Source organism: Poecilia reticulata, chromosome 6 (genome assembly GCF_904066995.2).
Source record: "Poecilia reticulata chromosome 6, P_reticulata-male-v2, whole genome shotgun sequence".
In the NCBI taxonomy this organism is placed as follows: Eukaryota; Metazoa; Chordata; class Actinopteri; order Cyprinodontiformes; family Poeciliidae; genus Poecilia; species Poecilia reticulata.
In genome coordinates, this window is record NC_088835.1 from 21416544 (window position 1) to 21433233 (window position 16690).

A 16690-nucleotide genomic window follows, 5' to 3' on the forward strand; every position below is an offset into this window, starting at 1 on the left:
CCTTATACAAAGAGCATATTTCCTTCAAGTAAGAAAACATACATTTTTCCCACTTTTAAGAGTAAAGGATAAATGGTCGTCAATGTCACATCATAGGAGTATAAAAATGTTACGAGTGACTAAAGATTTAGTTTTTCTATGTTTAGCTTATCTTTAGCCTTCCTGAGTAGGCTAAAGACACGTGTTTAATCTAGTTATGGAATTCTTTCATATACCATCAGCATTATCATATCAGATTTTCTTACTTTTAAAGTAATATTAAGTTATAGTGATTCTATTTATGAATATGCTTTATTTTTAAACATTGTTTGTGAGGTTTTAATTCTTAGTTCTTCATTTTGTGTTAAAAGCGTGAAATATTGGTAGTTTTGGGTAGTGGTGTTCTATTGACAATTTTTACCATTTTCAACTGCTTTCTTTTATGAGATACTAACAGAAAGAGTAACATATGAAAATCTAACGTATTAATCCTAAAATACATTATATGATATGTGATCACAACTTTCACAAATAATTTGACATGTATGTATTCCTATAGATTGTGAGTGAATGCTTAATACCCGTCTAAAATATAACAAGCAACTATTAAAAGCATTAAAAAATATATGTAACTCGTCATTTCAATGACGAGTTACATATATAGGAGAATGCCCATATAGGAGAATGCACCATAAATGTAAGATAGAGCTTTTTTTTTATTATTATGTCATAGTGGTGTCAACTCTTCTTACCTAAGAAGGTAAGAAGGCGCTGCTTTGTAAATTTACAAAGCAGCTAGAGAATATCACGGTCAAAACATTCACCGAAGAACTTTAAATTGTCTCCCTCTACTGGTGAATTTTGTTTGTTAGTTTAGTGATCATAAAACAGATGTAACATAATGTATTATCTTTTTTGTGTTATTGCACTTTATATAGTTATGTATTTTTAAAATCATCTTTAAGATGAAGCATAAAAAAAAATAACAAAAAATTTTACAGTCAATTATTTTAACATAAATGTTTAATCAAAAATAGTTGGGGAGATGAATAAAAGGAAGGACGGTAAATAAGCCTAAAATAAATAGTTGGTTTTCTTGCACACTGGTTTATTTCTTGCTGGAAAGTAATGAGTTGACTTCATCCTCTGATTTAAGGCTGTGCCACTGGGCTATCGGGCGGCGTGGGTTGGCCAGCATGTCTGACCAGTGGCGCAGTTCAGTCCCAGTGCTGTTGCCGCCCAGAAGCAGTTTCCCAATGGCATCGTTCTTCCCAATCTTATCATAGTCCAGCACAGTCACTGCTATTTGCACCTTCTGCAAAGAAAGTTTATGCAGAAGAAGGATTATATACGCTGAACACTATTCACGTCTACGTATCCCCAAATACCTCTTTAGCGTACCTCTATTTGTTCGGATGGCACTTCAAAGCTGAATGACTCATTGTAATAAGGGTTCAAAGTGTTTTTCTTTATAGTAGTTTTCTTTTTCTTCAGTCGTTTGCCATTCTGCATTAAGTGGATCTTCACATATGGGTCTGCAAGAGAGAACAGGGGTGTTTTATGTTAAAGCAGCAGACCAAAAGCTTGGCACCCGCTCTGTAACTCTATCAATGAACAGCAACATCAGTTGTAGTGATTCCTGATTTAAGAGCCAAGTGAACTGAACTGACCCACATCAGCTACTTTAAATGTTAAAACATTTTAGTGACGGTAATCTAAAATGACCTCAAGGTTCCTAGAAAGTCAGGAAAAGTTTGGAATTTTTATTTTGTTATTTTCCAAATCTGGGTAAGTGTGTTAAAAAGCTTTCTGGCTTTATTTTTTATTCCAATGTGCAAAAAATAAAAATCTGCATTTCTAACAAAGAAAATGAATTTATGTTTAGATTTACATTTATTTTTTGTTTAGCCACATCACAACTTGAATTGTGGTTCAAGTTGCGCATAAAGACAAGTTTAATAAGGAAAAGCAATATCATTACCTATTTTCCTGTGGATTATTTCATTTCTGGATTTCAAATTGGACCCAGAAGTCTGATTTTGAACAAGATCTAGATGCTAAACAAATCACAGAACTTTCTTTTTTCTCAGAATTTTGTAAAACAGAGGCATCATTATTCATTAATCATTAACGGAAAGTGTATACTGTTAGTTGCAGTTTTAAAATGCAAAATTCCCATGAACGCTGCAGCTGGGCTCACCTGATAATCCACCCACATCCATTTTTTTCAGGTTCTTGGCCTCCAGGACAACCACAGTCAGTTTCCCTGCAGTTGGTACAAACCTCAAGGACAAACATATGTCTCCAAGCCGCTCGCTCTGGTTCACAAACATGAAGAATAAGTTGGAAGAATGTCAGATAATGGATATTTTATAAAACAGAACAGCTGGATTCCAAAGAATTTAAAATAGCATAATTTTGTCTGATTATAAGTAACAGAAATTATTTCTTTTAGAGTTTTCCCTAATATGTCATTTTTAAAAACCGACAGGCTTTTCATTATGCATAATTTTAAATAATCCAGATCTCTGTAAAGTTATCTTCCCACCTCTTCCTTCTCAGCCTTCTGCAGATCTCTCCACTCCTGCAGAGACTGGCTGAAGTCTATGCTGCTCATCGGTATCTTTATTGCCCCGATTGCGTCGTGCTTTGAGAACCGGTCGAAGTCATACACAGTCATCACAAGGGTTTTTCCGCCCAAGTCCGTATATGGTACCTTTACAGGAGAGCAAAAATTCACAGAGCTATAGCGCTATGAAAAGTATCGACCTCCTTTTCTTCAATTTTTGCTTTTTTTGTGTGTTGCTTTTAAATGTTTCAGATCACAAAACAAATTTTAATGTCTGATGTGTCTTTTTGATTGAATTACGATGGCTCAAAATTTTAAATTTCTCCATGGTGATGCAAAAACCTCCCTGATTGTTGCTTGATAGTGATTGTTGCTGGCAAAGGGGACAGCTTCTTTTTTTTCACATTGGTTTGGATTGATTTATTCACTTCATAACATCCTTATTTAAAAGCTCCATCTTGAATTTAGTCAGGTCATCTGTGACTGATATTAACATTTGTTAAATGATCTGAAACATTATGTCTGACAAAAAAGAAAAAAAAAAACAAACAGAATATGTCTGTTTGAAGCCAAGTTCTTCAGCTCTGTATTAACACGCCAACCCTTTGAAATAAGCTGCCTATTCTAACGTTTTACCTTAAATGTGAAGGTTTCATTGAAGTTTGGTTCCAGCGTCTTCCTGTGGACCTTAGTTTCAAACTTTTTCTTCTTGTCTGGGAGCAGGTAGAGTTTAACATAAGGGTCGGAGCTGCCGCCCACATCCATTGCAGGAAGCTCTGAAGCCTCCAAGAGGCCGACCACTAGCTGGAGCGTGAACACAGAGAATGGCAACAGAATGAAGACGTATAGCTGGTGACCAGTTGGCAGATGAGTTCAGCTTCAGGAACTCACCGAATTTTCGGTGAAGTTGTAGTCTAATGTGAAGTGAAGTCGGCCGAGCTTCTCGTCCTCCTTGGGCTCATGTTTTGAAAGCTTTGTTTCTGTGACCATTTCATCTTTTGCGGGCTGCAGACAGATAGACACGGATTCAATATAAGTGCTCAATACGCATTTAAACATGCCTTTTCTTTAACATGAAAACGGACCAGTTTGTGCTATTTTTCTGCATTAACCTAGGTAACAGTAGACATTGGTTGTTCAGACAAGGCAGTCATCTCCTTCAAAGCAACTTTCGTCACCTCACCCTTAACTTTACATTTAACATGAGCGATGAGCAGCACGACCATTAGTCTTAGAGTGCACTGACAGTTTTACTCGTCCTGGGTGACCCAGACGTCAGGGCTATGATACATTACAAGGACAATGTGTCTGCAGGAGGTGGCTGTCCGTGAATGTGTTTGTTGTGCGCTAGCTTACCTCGCTGTGACCCCCATCCATTTCAGTGTCAAAACCTCCCTTGATTTTCTCTTTTCCTTTCTTCTTGTCCTTTTCTTTGTCCTTGTCCTTCTTTATCAAGCATTTTTTCCAGATGCAAAGAACACATGACAGCACCATGCACAAACTGACGATGCAAAGGGCGGCTGTAGCCCAGGACGGTTCTACGAAATCACAAACATAAAATGCATGGGAGAAAATAATAATCCATTTGCAACTGGTCCAGTTTGGTAACATCGCCCTCTTAACAGGTAAAAATGTGTAAAAATTATTAATTAGACATCCCTGGACACACTGGTTAACTTAAGAAAGAAAAAGTTTGGATTACAGGAATTATGAATGTGCTAAATTTTGCAGATGACCTGACAGACTTTTTTTTTTTTTTTTAAGTCTTTTTATAACTCATTACTATGAGGTTTGGGAGCATTACATTTCTAGAATGTTTTATGACAATTGTAGATCAGCTTAGATATGTCCTTTGGCAAGTTTGATAAAGGGTACATTTTTCTGATTTACCACATTTTGATTATTGCAAAATGTGTCTATTCTTGCTGAGTAAAATATTTTATTAGCTTACAGTGAATAATTTACAATCTCTCTGTAAGTTGTTTTGAGTTTTGTAAAATTTTAATGAAACTAAAATAAAATTCCTATTCAAAATGATGCTCTAAAAATAGGCAGAATTGTTGATTAGCATGTTTCCTCGATCTTTCTGCACCCAGAGAACTTTAGAATGTTCCTAAACAGCATTTATCTGTGGCTTTGTATTTATATAACAGATGGCCTTTATGGAGGAAGCAGTAAACAACCTTAATTGATAATGGGTCTCCAAGGCACTGCTTGTCTCAAGTGACTATATTGATCATGGTGGCATAATGTTTTCTCATGCTGTGCTGCCTTAGCTTCTGAAGGTCATGCACATCAAAACAGAGATTTCCAGTGTTTGCCTCTCCACTATGAGACTTCCCCAGACTCCCTCAATCTTTTCACTTTGTCACCACTTTATTTGCTCGTAGCCACATTAAAGTAACTACAAAATGAGTCATAATGGTTTAAATCCTTAAGCAAGCTTTTTCAAAAAATTACATTAAATTGATGTTTGAGGGAATTTTTTTAAAAGAAACACATATCAGGTGAGATGCTTTAATTACTTTACCTGATATGTGAGGTAGGTGAGGTAATTATTATTCACTTGAATTATCGCTTGATTATTCGAGTGATTTCCACTTGAATAATCAATATAAGGCTGTTTGAAAACAATCATATCATAGCAGCACCTCTGACGTTCTGTAGTTCTTGGCTTCAAGCACATTGTTCTGGTTTTTGGTCTATTTCACTGACTGCTTTACGTTGTCATTTAAGCCCGGCGAAGTCGCAGGAACAATTGGAGTAATTTTTTCCCCAAGATCTTTCCAAAACAATTGTGATCTTTATAGGGATTTTTTCAGAAAGGGTGTCGATCCTCTACACTGATATTGACAGGGCCTAAAGCTAATATTAAAGCAGTGGTGTAGATAAATACGGATCTCCTGTAAGTTGTGTGCAAAAACAACAACAAGCCCCTCTTCCCTCCCATCATACATCCAGACAGACATTCATATGTATTTTTTTATTATTATTATTATTATTATTATTATTATTATTATTATTATTATTATTATTATTATCAGATAGGAGAGTATGTTTTAATTATTAACTTTTTTTTAAATTATTATTCTTATGTCAATACTTTTATTACTTTCTTCGCTATAGGTTTCACATTTATATGTCTACATCTCACTCTCTGCTCTGCCTCCTGCCTAACTTTAATATTAAGCTGCATTATAAAAATTCATAAAATTCTGCTATGGTTTCTGATTTTGATGTGCTAACCTCAGGTTATTTGTGGCTCCAATCTACCTTCCCCTTTGAAAACATTCAGCATGTGCCACCAAAACCGTTGCTAAATCCAGGCATTTACTTCCTCCAATATCCTGTCTTTAGGTAGTATAGTAAATATTTAACATACTGGAGCAAAAGCAATAATCTCTCTAATCTTTTTCAACAAGTGCTGACATACAACAATAGCTTTGAAATATGACTTGAGATCCAAAGGAAATCCATTCTGCTGTCCAACTCACTGTGGATGCTCCGTAGCTCATTCATGAACTTATTAGCACCGTGGCTTCCAGTTTGGTTTTTGCCCGGTGTAGTTGCTGCATTTGGGATCTTGGTGGGGCTGAACGAGGTGCTCGGTGCGGCTCGTCGGTTCATTATTGGTCGCAGTGACAGATCAGGGATTTCGCTGTCAGAAAAATGAAAACAGTGCAAAACAAAAAAAGGCTCAGCACCACTCTGCAACATCACCTTTCGAACAAGGCAGAGACTGCCACAGCTATAAATCTCATAAAGTGTGTAGTTTTATTTGACGCAATTTGAAGAGCCCTTCAGAGCAGACCGTGTGAAGCTTCTTCAGTCTGTTGATCAAATATTTGATGCAATAATGTGCTTATATGGAGTATATACACCAGTGTCAAATAACTTCTCTTGTTTCTGCTGGCATTGCAAAAACACTCAAACACAGGATATGAAAGCTGCTGTCTTTGCCAAAGCTGCTGAAATGCAGTTAAAGAGGTACGGCTGGGCGGGGGTGGGGGCTGGTGAAGGGTGGTAGGGAGTGTGTGAAGCACCACGTGTGGATCTCCGCTGTTCAACGCTCAGCTGCCAGAGGTCAGAGCCATATGCCAAGGTCACACCAGCGCAATAAGTGCTGCCAAAACTTGACTCCTGAGCACAGGAAATGTTTTGGGTTGTTATTTTCGATTCTGCAGACATCACAGGTATTGAGTATCTGGGGCTGAATCAGCACATCCACGCGGACACTTATCTCACTTTAAAGGGTTTTTGAGCTTCAGTGCAGTAAAGAGAGATGATGAATGCTACTTATATCTTAGTCTAACTAAACTGCATCTTTAATAATGGTAAAATTTACTCTTATCTGTGTAATTTCTACAAAAAAATAGATTGTTTTCAACTACACCTTTTTATATGGCTGATTTAACAGCACTGTAAAGCTACTTTTTTTTCTTAATCTTAAAAATCTGGTGTTAAATCTGAAATCACACCATTTTCAGAGTTTTTGTCACTTTTATACTTTTTTTACTTTTTTTTTTAAATTAAACACATTCTAATTTTTTGTGCAGGCCTGCTTCTGTGGGTTGTATGTACTTTTTTGTAAATCTATAAATTTTCTGAAATTATTGTTACAATGGCTTTCTAATGATATAATGAAAAAAAAAATTAATACATACCTGTCGTAAAAGACGTCCAAATATCGGATTTTTCTGTTCCTTCAATATTTAAAGAGGGTGAGGGAAGTTGAAGGAGTCAGAGAAGCAAAAAGAAAAGCGCTGTGTGGATCAGTTCGCTGCCCTGTAGTTCTACATCGCACCAGTCTTCAGACATCAAACAAAGCAGAGCAGGTGTGTGAAGCTGGATCAAGAGGCAACAACGGGGAGGGTGGGGCAAGATAGGGTTGAGGGTGTGTGTTGATTTGAGGATGTGTGGGGGTGAGTGATAGTGAGTGTTCTATTGTGGTGAATATGTTCATTTTCTGTCCAATCATGTCCCGTGAGAGATGCGGTGTACATTCCTGTTGCCCCACCTCTCGAGACCTCTTGTCCCATCCCTACAGGTCACCCTCACCGGGCCCTTGATGCATATTCATTAGTGTAGTGACACTGCTTTTTAAAGCTCGTTAGCATAGTGAGAGTTCAGCAGTGGAGGGCATTTACATTCAGAGTGGACAGCTCTGCGTGTGTGTGCGGGTGTACGTGCGTATTAATGTGTACATCTGGTAGAAGCTGCAGAACTGCCTCATATTATCTATGTATAGATGTTGTTGCCTGATTTAGAAGCTTGGGATGGGGTTTCTGCAGTAACACAGCGATCAGGTTCCTGTGCTGTTCAGTTCACCTTGACGTTCCAGTGTTACTGTACAGAATATGTAAAGGGGAGGAGAGTGTCTTAGAGTGTCATTTCTCTTTTTGCTAAGTCTGCAGACTCCCATTGATATTTCTTAGGCATCCTGATTGGTGATAAAACCTAACTTGTTTATAATTACAAGGAAACCAGGAATTCAAACATACTTTTAGACATTTAACACAGTCATGAGGACAGCTGTGTTCTCATGGACCGACTGTTAAAAGGGGTGAAATACCTTAAATCATGTTTAAGATATTTTAGTTGCAAAACATTTTGAAAACCAGGCATCATTTCCTTCCACCAAATAATTACTCGCTACTTTAAATTACTCAATCACACAAATCCAAATAGAATATATTTATGCTTGAACATGACATCATGTGAATAGGTTAAACGATTATGACTACCGTTGCAGGGCACTGTAATTCTGATCAAATTAAAGCTACAAAATTAAATACAGATTTTAATAAATAAAACAAAAGCTGCGGTGTTGCTTGTTATTTAAATTTAATTGAATTTAACTGAACTTAATTAAATTGAATTTAAACTTTTGTGGAGAAAGAAGGACGGTGTAAAGTAAGATTACTAATGTGTGCTTCAAGCCTGTAGTAAATTGTTAGTATTAATACGTTTATTATACTCAAGAGTTAAAACGTGTGAAAAAAATATTAACAAAAGTCACGCAATTTCCTCATTGAGCCGCTAGATGGCAACCATTTACTCTGAGAACAGCTTTATCAATCAAAGAGGAAGGCTTGTTTCTAGGCAACACGGAAAGCCTTCCTGTTCGACTGGTGTGTGGAATTTCTCGTTCATTTTGTTTATTTTTTTCTTAAATTTATCAGGTTATTATATGTTTATTACTGTAGTTTATATATTTAAGGTCGCTTGTGAAGCTTTTCGGTAGCGACATGTGAAGAGCTAGCTTATAAATGCTACAGTGGTACCGTTAGTCCTTTGTTGTTGTCGAGTTTTCATCATTCACACTAAGCTGCATTAAGTTATTGAAGATTTTCGTGGCAGCAGGATAAGCTACTTAAACATTCACAACGAAACTGTGGTTATTTGTTTTTCGTTTTCCGGTCTTAAACAGATCGTGTTTGTTTCAGAAACAACAAACCGTGTTTGTTTAAGAACGCTATCTTAAACAAAGACTGTGTTCTCTGTCGAACTCATCTAAATGTTAAGATGAATACAAGCAGATTTTAGTTTAGATTCTTTGTTGCCTATTTATCGACAAACTGAGTAAACGATCTTGTTAAAATTGTATTTGTAATCATGAAACTGCTTGCGTTTTTCTTCAGTTGAAGCAGAGTCCAAGATCATAAAACTTGACCATGTAACTCAATTGAGACGATGTTCCTAAACGTACATGGACGTTTTCTCGGCTTTTTTAAAATTAAGGTTAAATAGCTCTAAATCACGATGATCCATATTCTACGCATTCCTTACAGATATTGTACATTTTTCATCTCAGAAAGTCTTTTAAGCAGTAATCTCTACATTTATTGGCACGCTCTATAAAGATAATTAAAAACCCCAAGAAATAAGAGCACCTATTAGTTGCATGGTGGTACAAACATTGACACTGCTGCATACATCAACCGAGCTGAGTTTGAACTCAGGATTTCTTCATGGAATTTACATTATTCTCCCCAAACATTCATGGTCTCTGTCTGGATAATCCTGTTCCTCTTACAGTCAAAAAACATGAATGTTTCGTTACCTGGTCTCTCAACATTGCCCTTATGCGTGGTTGCTTTTAACTTTTAAGTATTGCCTTGTAATGTCAACTTACTAGCCCACCTCACCCTGTGACCCTGTAGGGTCATATGTGGATGGAAGTTTGATTTTTAGAGTAGAAGTATAATCTTTTTTTACTTTTCTTACTAAGGTCCTTACTGTGAGTGGTGGTGCCAACATAAACTTGGTGCTAACATAAACTTGCCTTTTTTGGCAATGCTGTTTTTGTTACTATTTCTTGATTCATGAGAATCAGCACGTATGAGGGCATACTTCTTGTCTTTCTTATTATTTTTAATTGTTGCTATGAGAACTGGGCCTCAAATTCAAATCGTATTCCAGTAACCAGGAAAGTCATACACTGCTTTATATTATATTATATTATATTATATTATATTATATTATATTATATTATATTATATTATATTATATTATATTATATTATATTATAATCATCTCATAAAGAAAACCCTTTATGCTGACTGCAAGTTTTTTAGTCACATTTCACTTTTTCACATCTTAAGCCTCTGCTGTCATTAGTAATGCCTTCCCATTCATCCTGATTTGGCCTACTACTGTCTCTAAGGTGATATTCAACTCCTTCCACTGTATTCCCCTAGGGTTTTCTTTCAAAGCTGACAGATTGACTGTCTGGGAGGAAGTCCCAGATCCTTTAATTAAATCATGTTCTACAAACCATCCTCAACCCTACTCATTATATATCTGCTTTGTTTTGATTTATGCTTGACCAAGCACATTTATGAGCTTGGCGATTTATGAGGTCTTCTTGATGTGTTCAGTACATGGCATACTAAATCTAAAAAACACCAAATGTAAATCTAAAGCTTCTCTTTTTAGAATAAAACTTGAAGGTTTGTTATTTTAATGTTTTTTCTTTTGATTTCCTGGAATGCCCTTGCCTTGCTCAAAGATGAGTAACGTGAATTTACAAATCCAGGATATAAAATTGTGAAACACTTTCTTTATAATTTTCAGTAACACATTGCAGGGTATAAAGATGGTGCCAGTGGAGCAACTCCACCTCAGTCACGTCTTACAAACAGTGTCTGCACTGGAGTCCATCGTCCTTCGCAGTTTTGGACCTGAAGGAGGACAGGTGCTGTTCACTAGAGATACAGGACAAGTGATGTTGAGCCGAAACGGAAAACGCATCCTCACTGCGCTACATCTGGACCACCCACTGGCCAGGTTAGGACAAATGGCATAAATGTGAATATTTTTGCACTTTTTGGTTTTTTGTTAATTCTTCTGCAATGTTATTTGTTTTTTTGTCTTAGGATGGTGGTGAGGTGCGTCTGGAAGCACAGCACAATAACGGGCGATGGATCCAAAACCTTTGTTCTTCTGCTTGCATCATTACTGCGAATTATTCATGCAACAGCCACTAAGGAGCCTCATATGTTTCAGCCTCATAACTCCACAGAAGCAGCAGAAGCTGCCACTGCCAGGCACTTGGCTGACAGACTGCTAGAATTTGCGCTGACTGAGTTGGATGAACTCATTGTGCTGAATGTGCTGCCACATGGATTCTGTGTTTCATTAGATAATTTCACAGCGGAAACACAACATAATCTCAGTTGTCAAACTCTTCTGGTATCGTTTTTTCGCACACGCCTGGGCTATGCGTATTGTGACTTTTTCCGCAACCTCTTCTGTGAACTGCTCAGTCATTGGAAGGTAAAAGATGACCGACCCTCATTCTCCATTCAATTTTTAAACAACAGCTTCCCGGCACTGCATACCCAAGTGTCAGGCGTCCCTGTCAGCTGCTCACGTTTGATTGAGGGGCAGGTGATTCACAGAGACTTTGCTACGCCTTGCCCCCAAGTAAGAAAGCAGCCACTCAAAGCTGTAGTTTTCAATGGATACCTGCAGCCGAAATTACTCGCCACACAAGATGTACTTGAGTTGCGTTGTGGAGACAAAGTGACAGAGGACAGGGGTATTGTACACTTTAGCTCTTGGACAGAAAGGTCAGTGGAGAGCATAATTGCAACTCTGCAGAGTTTTGGTGTCTCTGTCCTTTTGTGTGCACTGAAACAGTCCTCTGCTGTCCTGGCTGCAGCAACACAGGCAGGGATGTGCCTTGTGGAGTGTGTCAGTGACGAAGAGATTTCTCTGTTTACGCAGCTAAGTGGGGTAACGCCCATCTCAGACTGCTGGAGGATTCATCCAGAGCATATTGCAACACTGACTTTCTGTAAACCATTACTGCTTGGGGCCCACAGGTAGGTGCATATATTTTAGTTTCTTTCTTCAAAGTCAAGCACTGTGATTAATTAGAGAATGTTGAGGTGACACATTAATTGGATGTCCACCACATACTGTAGGGTTTACTTTATGCTAAATATTTTATTAGTAAAGCCAGTGTTTTTAAAGGGTCAGTACAGCTTAATTCAGTAGCAGAAATAATCAAATACGAAAAATCAATCATCTCAATCTAACCTTTCTCTCCCTAATGCTGAAACTGAGAATCAAAAAGAAATTTTATTTCGAACCCCAGATTTGGCTTGATGATGAAGAATGTGTCCCAGCAGGAGGAGGAGGCTGATCGATGAAGGCAGGCATCCCTGCAGGTCTGATGAGCTTTCGCCTCCGCCTGGATGTTGATATAAGGCCTTGGGTGCTGGCTGTTCTTGCCGTTGACTTTTCTCTTTGGGTCTGAGCCCAGATGATGAGAGAAGTGCAATTTGGCGCCACATATTGCTGGGCTGATTGATTGGTCCCAAAACGCAGGACAGTCTTTGGTTAATCTGTGGCGCCGGCACTTCTCTTCAGCTGCAGAATTCTTTATTCATCTCCATCTTGGCTCGAAGCTGCCTGGAGGATCCAACCAACGGTTCCTCTTTTGCATCGGTTTTTATTGGGGTTTCCACCCTGAGAATGTGTTGCATTGGCTAGCACTGTTGCCATGCTGGTTTTATTGACTGTCTGATCCACCTTTGTTTTGGAGACATTATGTCATGTCTGTGTTCTTGTTCCAGACCTGCTCAAGGGTCACCCTCCATGCTTTCGCCTTCACACTCAGGCCTTCTCTCAGCAGTCTGAATCTCCTCCAACTGTTTTCTGTTTCCCTGATCAGCAAACTCTGCTCCATCGGTTCCTCTTTTGTCCTGGTCTGTGCCCAGGACAAATGTGACCCCACACAGTCACACTTGCATTACTTCCAGTTCTCATTTTTCCTTTCTATTTTTCATCTAGTATCTACCTCCAACCCAACATCAGTGATCTATGATTGCAGTTACACATTCCACATCATTTCAAGTTCATTGTCAAAATCGCATCTATAACCTCTTTTAGCTTCTCTGATTCAGCATTAAAACAATACTAATACAAATATTTTGCATTGGGTCTTATTCAAATACCCAAAGTGTTTAGACTTCATTCTGTGAAACTTTCCGCAGGCTGGAAACTTCCCTCTTTTTTCAGGAAACCTGCTGTTTCTTCTTCATGGCTTGGCAGTTCTCTCTCTCTCTCTCTGCCTGTGATTATGACTATGATTTCTTATGATTTGAATACAAAAATAAATAGAATCAAAGCAAAGTTTTCATGACACAAAACATAAAAGCACAACCTCATTGATCTTATTGAAGTTCGATTCGACTGTTGGGTTTAGATATTACTTTATGATCGATTTTAAAAGTAATTTCATCTATTGTCACTGCTAAACTAAAATGTCCCAACATGGAAAAAACAGGATGATCTCGAGTTATCTTGAAACATACATTGATGTTTCATGGATGTAACAATGTAAAATGTGAAGAAAAAAAAAAAACAACTCATGGCATATGTGTAATTTTTCAAGGCATTGTTATCTACTGTACAACATTCAGGTTAACTATTGTCATTTTGTTTTTGACAGAAACGTTCATTTGGACTTCCATGATTGTGAAGAAAGACTCAAAGTTAAACCTTGTAGCCTGGTGATTTGTGCCCCAAGCGAAGCTCAAGCTGATCAGCATGCATGTGCATTTCAAGACGCCTTTCGAATGCTACTGACAGCATTGGAGCCCGTGTGCAAGACTCAGACGGCTCTAGAGGAAACCATCCCATCAAAAAAATGCACGTCTTTACATGCAGACAATATAAGTGATGAAACTGCATGCAGAGTGCATCCTCATCAGAAATGTGTGACAGAGACGGGTTGTGTAATATCTGCAGGTGGGACATTTGAGTTTCTGCTGCACCATGCCCTTCATCAATATGGCCACAGTTGCTCAGTTTCTGTTAACACAAGTGCAGTTGTTCCAGTTTCCCAGCTCTTGGCTAAGGCCCTGTTGAGCGTACCCCGGCAGATTTATTCTCACAACCTAAAACATTTCCTTCAGGCACAAACCAGGGTCATGGCTTTAATTCCAAAACAACCCCACGCCCTCTGCGCAAACTTCATACACACTGAAGGTCCTCTTGGAGATGGTAAACTAAGCTCTTGTAAAAAGGGTAACATATCATTAAAGTTTTTGGACTTGGGCCTTGAATCTGTCTCTTGTAAGTATCAGCTGGTTCTGGCTGTGCTGCAGTGTCTCACAAATCTGCTCCAAACGAACATGGTGCTGCGGACACACACTGTATTACACACCAAGTCCCACGATTCCCTGAATGCTCACTTGGAAAGCTCAGAGGACGAGGATGAAGACTGAAGTTGTGTTGCTCCAACAGGAAACCAGAAATGTACTTTTTATGGCAACATTCAGAAAAAAACATCTGATTTTTGATAAAATAATTGCACTGTAATTTTTTCCAATGTGTTTTTTCTTGATAGTTCATTGCAGTGTTGTCAGACTATAATGCTTTTGATCTGTGGAAATATATTGCATGTAAATGAAAACATAAGAGAGAATTCTATTTATAGGCAAACATTTGAACTGAGATAAGGTTTTGTCAAGTAAATAAAATAAGGAAAAATCTTGGAATTGCACAGAATAAAGTGACATAGAAATGTATTTGTCTATTCTAGTTTTTCTTCAGTTTTTTTTTTACTCGCACCTAATGTTTTATATATTTAAACACATAATATTAAAGATAAACAGAGTGAATACTGTTTTCAAACAGTAACTACTTCTTTTTGAGAGGAAAAAAATATATCCAAGCCATCATTACTCTAAATCAAACGTAAACCCTAAATAAACCCAATAACTGATTGTGCCAGAGTTGGCAGCAACAACTGCAATAAACAATTTGTAATAGCTGGGAAGAAGACTTTCTTTGTTGAGGAATTTTGACATGCTTCTTATTGTAGATTTGCTTTGGTGTAAGCCTTCATGGACTGACTAAATTTGTTTTCTGAGTTTCTGGAGATAAGGAAATCATGTATTCGATTTTGAGTTCTGTTAACTCCATGTTCTGCTTCAGTGATTTCTTGATTCTACGAGTCTACTATTAATGAAGCATTGGTGGGGGCAATGAAATTGAACCAACAAAAGTGTTAAATCATACTTAGTTCAAGATTAAATATGGAACCCAGCTGTACTTTCATGTAGGGTTGGTCCAGATAACCACTGTTTCTTACTAAATTAAAACATTTGAAGACTACATTTTGTATTTACTCAGATTTTCTGACAATACAATTTGCTTGATCACCTAAAACATTTAAGTATGACCAAAAAAACAGAAGAAACCCTGTTCACCGTACTGTATAACCGTGAAGTAATTTACTCAATAGGGAAAAGGAAAAGCTCATTTGCGTCATTATTTGTTTTTCAAAATGCCTTTTTTATCTTTGTTGTCCTTCTCTATTCCTTTGAGCATCACAGTTTGGTGTGTGATGTTGTAACAGGACAGAAACATGGCCTTACATGTAAATACTTTCCTTTTAGAAATCGGTCTTATCTGCAGAGTGGGGCTTTGGCATCACCCAACTTTCAACAGCCAAATCATAGTCTGCTTCCTTGTGCTGTAATCAGAGGAACACAAATGCTGTTTTCACCTTTGTTTTTGGCAGAAACTGAGTCATCTGGATTTTAATTAGACTCTTAATCTATTACACAGCCTTCTGTTTACGGTTACTTCTGCATCCTTAGTTTTTGAGACAAATTTTCCACAATTTAATTAAGACAAAGTGACTCAGAATCACTTTGTCTTAATCAAAGGCAGCTCTTTTCTTTGTTTACGATCTCTATGAGTCACTGTGTTGATTGTCACCAAAATCAAAGCGGAAAAAGTTGAGGGAGTGGGTGTGTTTTTTTTTGTTTTTTTTTTCCTCTGCACACTAGGGAACAAACCTAAAGTGTTATTGTGTTATCAGGACACCTCAGCCTTTCTAATCCTGGCATGCCCTTTTGTAGTGTGCACCAAGTACACTCAGTAAAATAGTAAATTATTCATGTTTGGTGTCCATATGATTAAATAGAGTTCCATCGCAGCCTGAAAAAAGAATGGAATCGGATTTTACATTGCTCAGATCTGAAAATGCATGAGAAAGTCAAATAGTCTTTGCTTTCTAACCTATTATCTTAACATTATGCCCAGCCTTCATTGTGATCTTGATCTTCACTTTAGTCTCCTTTCCTCAATCCCTCTCTGTGTCTATAATTTCTTATATTCTTCTCACCCTCTTACCTTCTTTTTTCTGTTTCCTCCAGAAAAAAGAAGGTAAGAGGACATAAGCGAAAATGGCATAAGCGACATTTTTGCTTATGTCCTTCCTTTCCTTATTGTGCCCTTCCCTACTTTATTGTGTCCATCCTTCTTTCCATTTCTGTCCTTTCTAATGCCTTTCCACCCACCCTCCCTTATTTCTTCATGTGTCCATCCTTGCTTCCTTACAGTCCTCATCTCTTCCAGGCGTCCTCTTTGTGTTTTGCATTCTTCAATCTTTGCATACATACTTTGCATGCTCCATACTGTAACTCTTTTTTTCTCATTTTCCATATCTCCCTTTTTGTGTCCCTTATTTTCTTTCCTTCTTTTGTCTGTCTTGTTTTTGAAGACTGCCATTTTAAAGCATTAGAACTGCAGAAATATTTACAATAAGTTCATGTTGAATTTTAATACTTGATTTTTTTTCAAGTGAGCACAAAAGAACGAAGCTCTAGGGAATAG

General features: G+C 37.6%; 2 protein-coding genes across 7 annotated transcripts; one reads left to right on the plus strand and one right to left on the minus strand.

The window, feature by feature from the left end:
- Nucleotides 1-361: 361 nt before the first annotated feature.
- Nucleotides 362-7622, minus strand: LOC103466664 (synaptotagmin-1-like). Of its 2 annotated transcripts, XM_081608188.1 has the most exons (10): nucleotides 7213-7622; nucleotides 6592-6688; nucleotides 6043-6206; nucleotides 3905-4086; nucleotides 3440-3553; nucleotides 3185-3352; nucleotides 2528-2695; nucleotides 2180-2297; nucleotides 1381-1514; nucleotides 362-1294 (listed from the first exon to the last, which is right to left on the minus strand). In XM_081608188.1, the coding sequence occupies exons 3-10, from the start codon at nucleotides 6173-6175 to the stop codon at nucleotides 1088-1090; spliced, it is 1224 nt and encodes a 407-aa protein (XP_081464314.1). In that variant the 5' UTR covers nucleotides 6176-6206; nucleotides 6592-6688; nucleotides 7213-7622; the 3' UTR covers nucleotides 362-1087. The 2 variants fall into 2 exon arrangements, with proteins under 2 accessions (XP_081464314.1, XP_008410625.1); XM_008412403.3 differs by lacking the exon at nucleotides 6592-6688 and having other exon boundaries at nucleotides 363-1294; nucleotides 7213-7621.
- A 960-nt stretch (nucleotides 7623-8582) lies between these two features.
- On the plus strand, nucleotides 8583-14592 carry bbs10 (Bardet-Biedl syndrome 10). Of its 5 annotated transcripts, none has more exons than XM_008412400.2 (4): nucleotides 8583-8679; nucleotides 10625-10837; nucleotides 10927-11877; nucleotides 13512-14592. In XM_008412400.2, the coding sequence occupies exons 2-4, from the start codon at nucleotides 10647-10649 to the stop codon at nucleotides 14287-14289; spliced, it is 1920 nt and encodes a 639-aa protein (XP_008410622.1). In that variant the 5' UTR covers nucleotides 8583-8679; nucleotides 10625-10646; the 3' UTR covers nucleotides 14290-14592. The 5 variants fall into 5 exon arrangements, with proteins under 5 accessions (XP_008410622.1, XP_017160986.1, XP_008410623.1 ...); XM_017305497.2 differs by lacking the exon at nucleotides 13512-14592 and having other exon boundaries at nucleotides 10927-11622; nucleotides 11780-11876; XM_008412401.3 differs by lacking the exon at nucleotides 13512-14592 and having other exon boundaries at nucleotides 10927-11622; nucleotides 11715-11871.
- Nucleotides 14593-16690: the final 2098 nt, after the last annotated feature.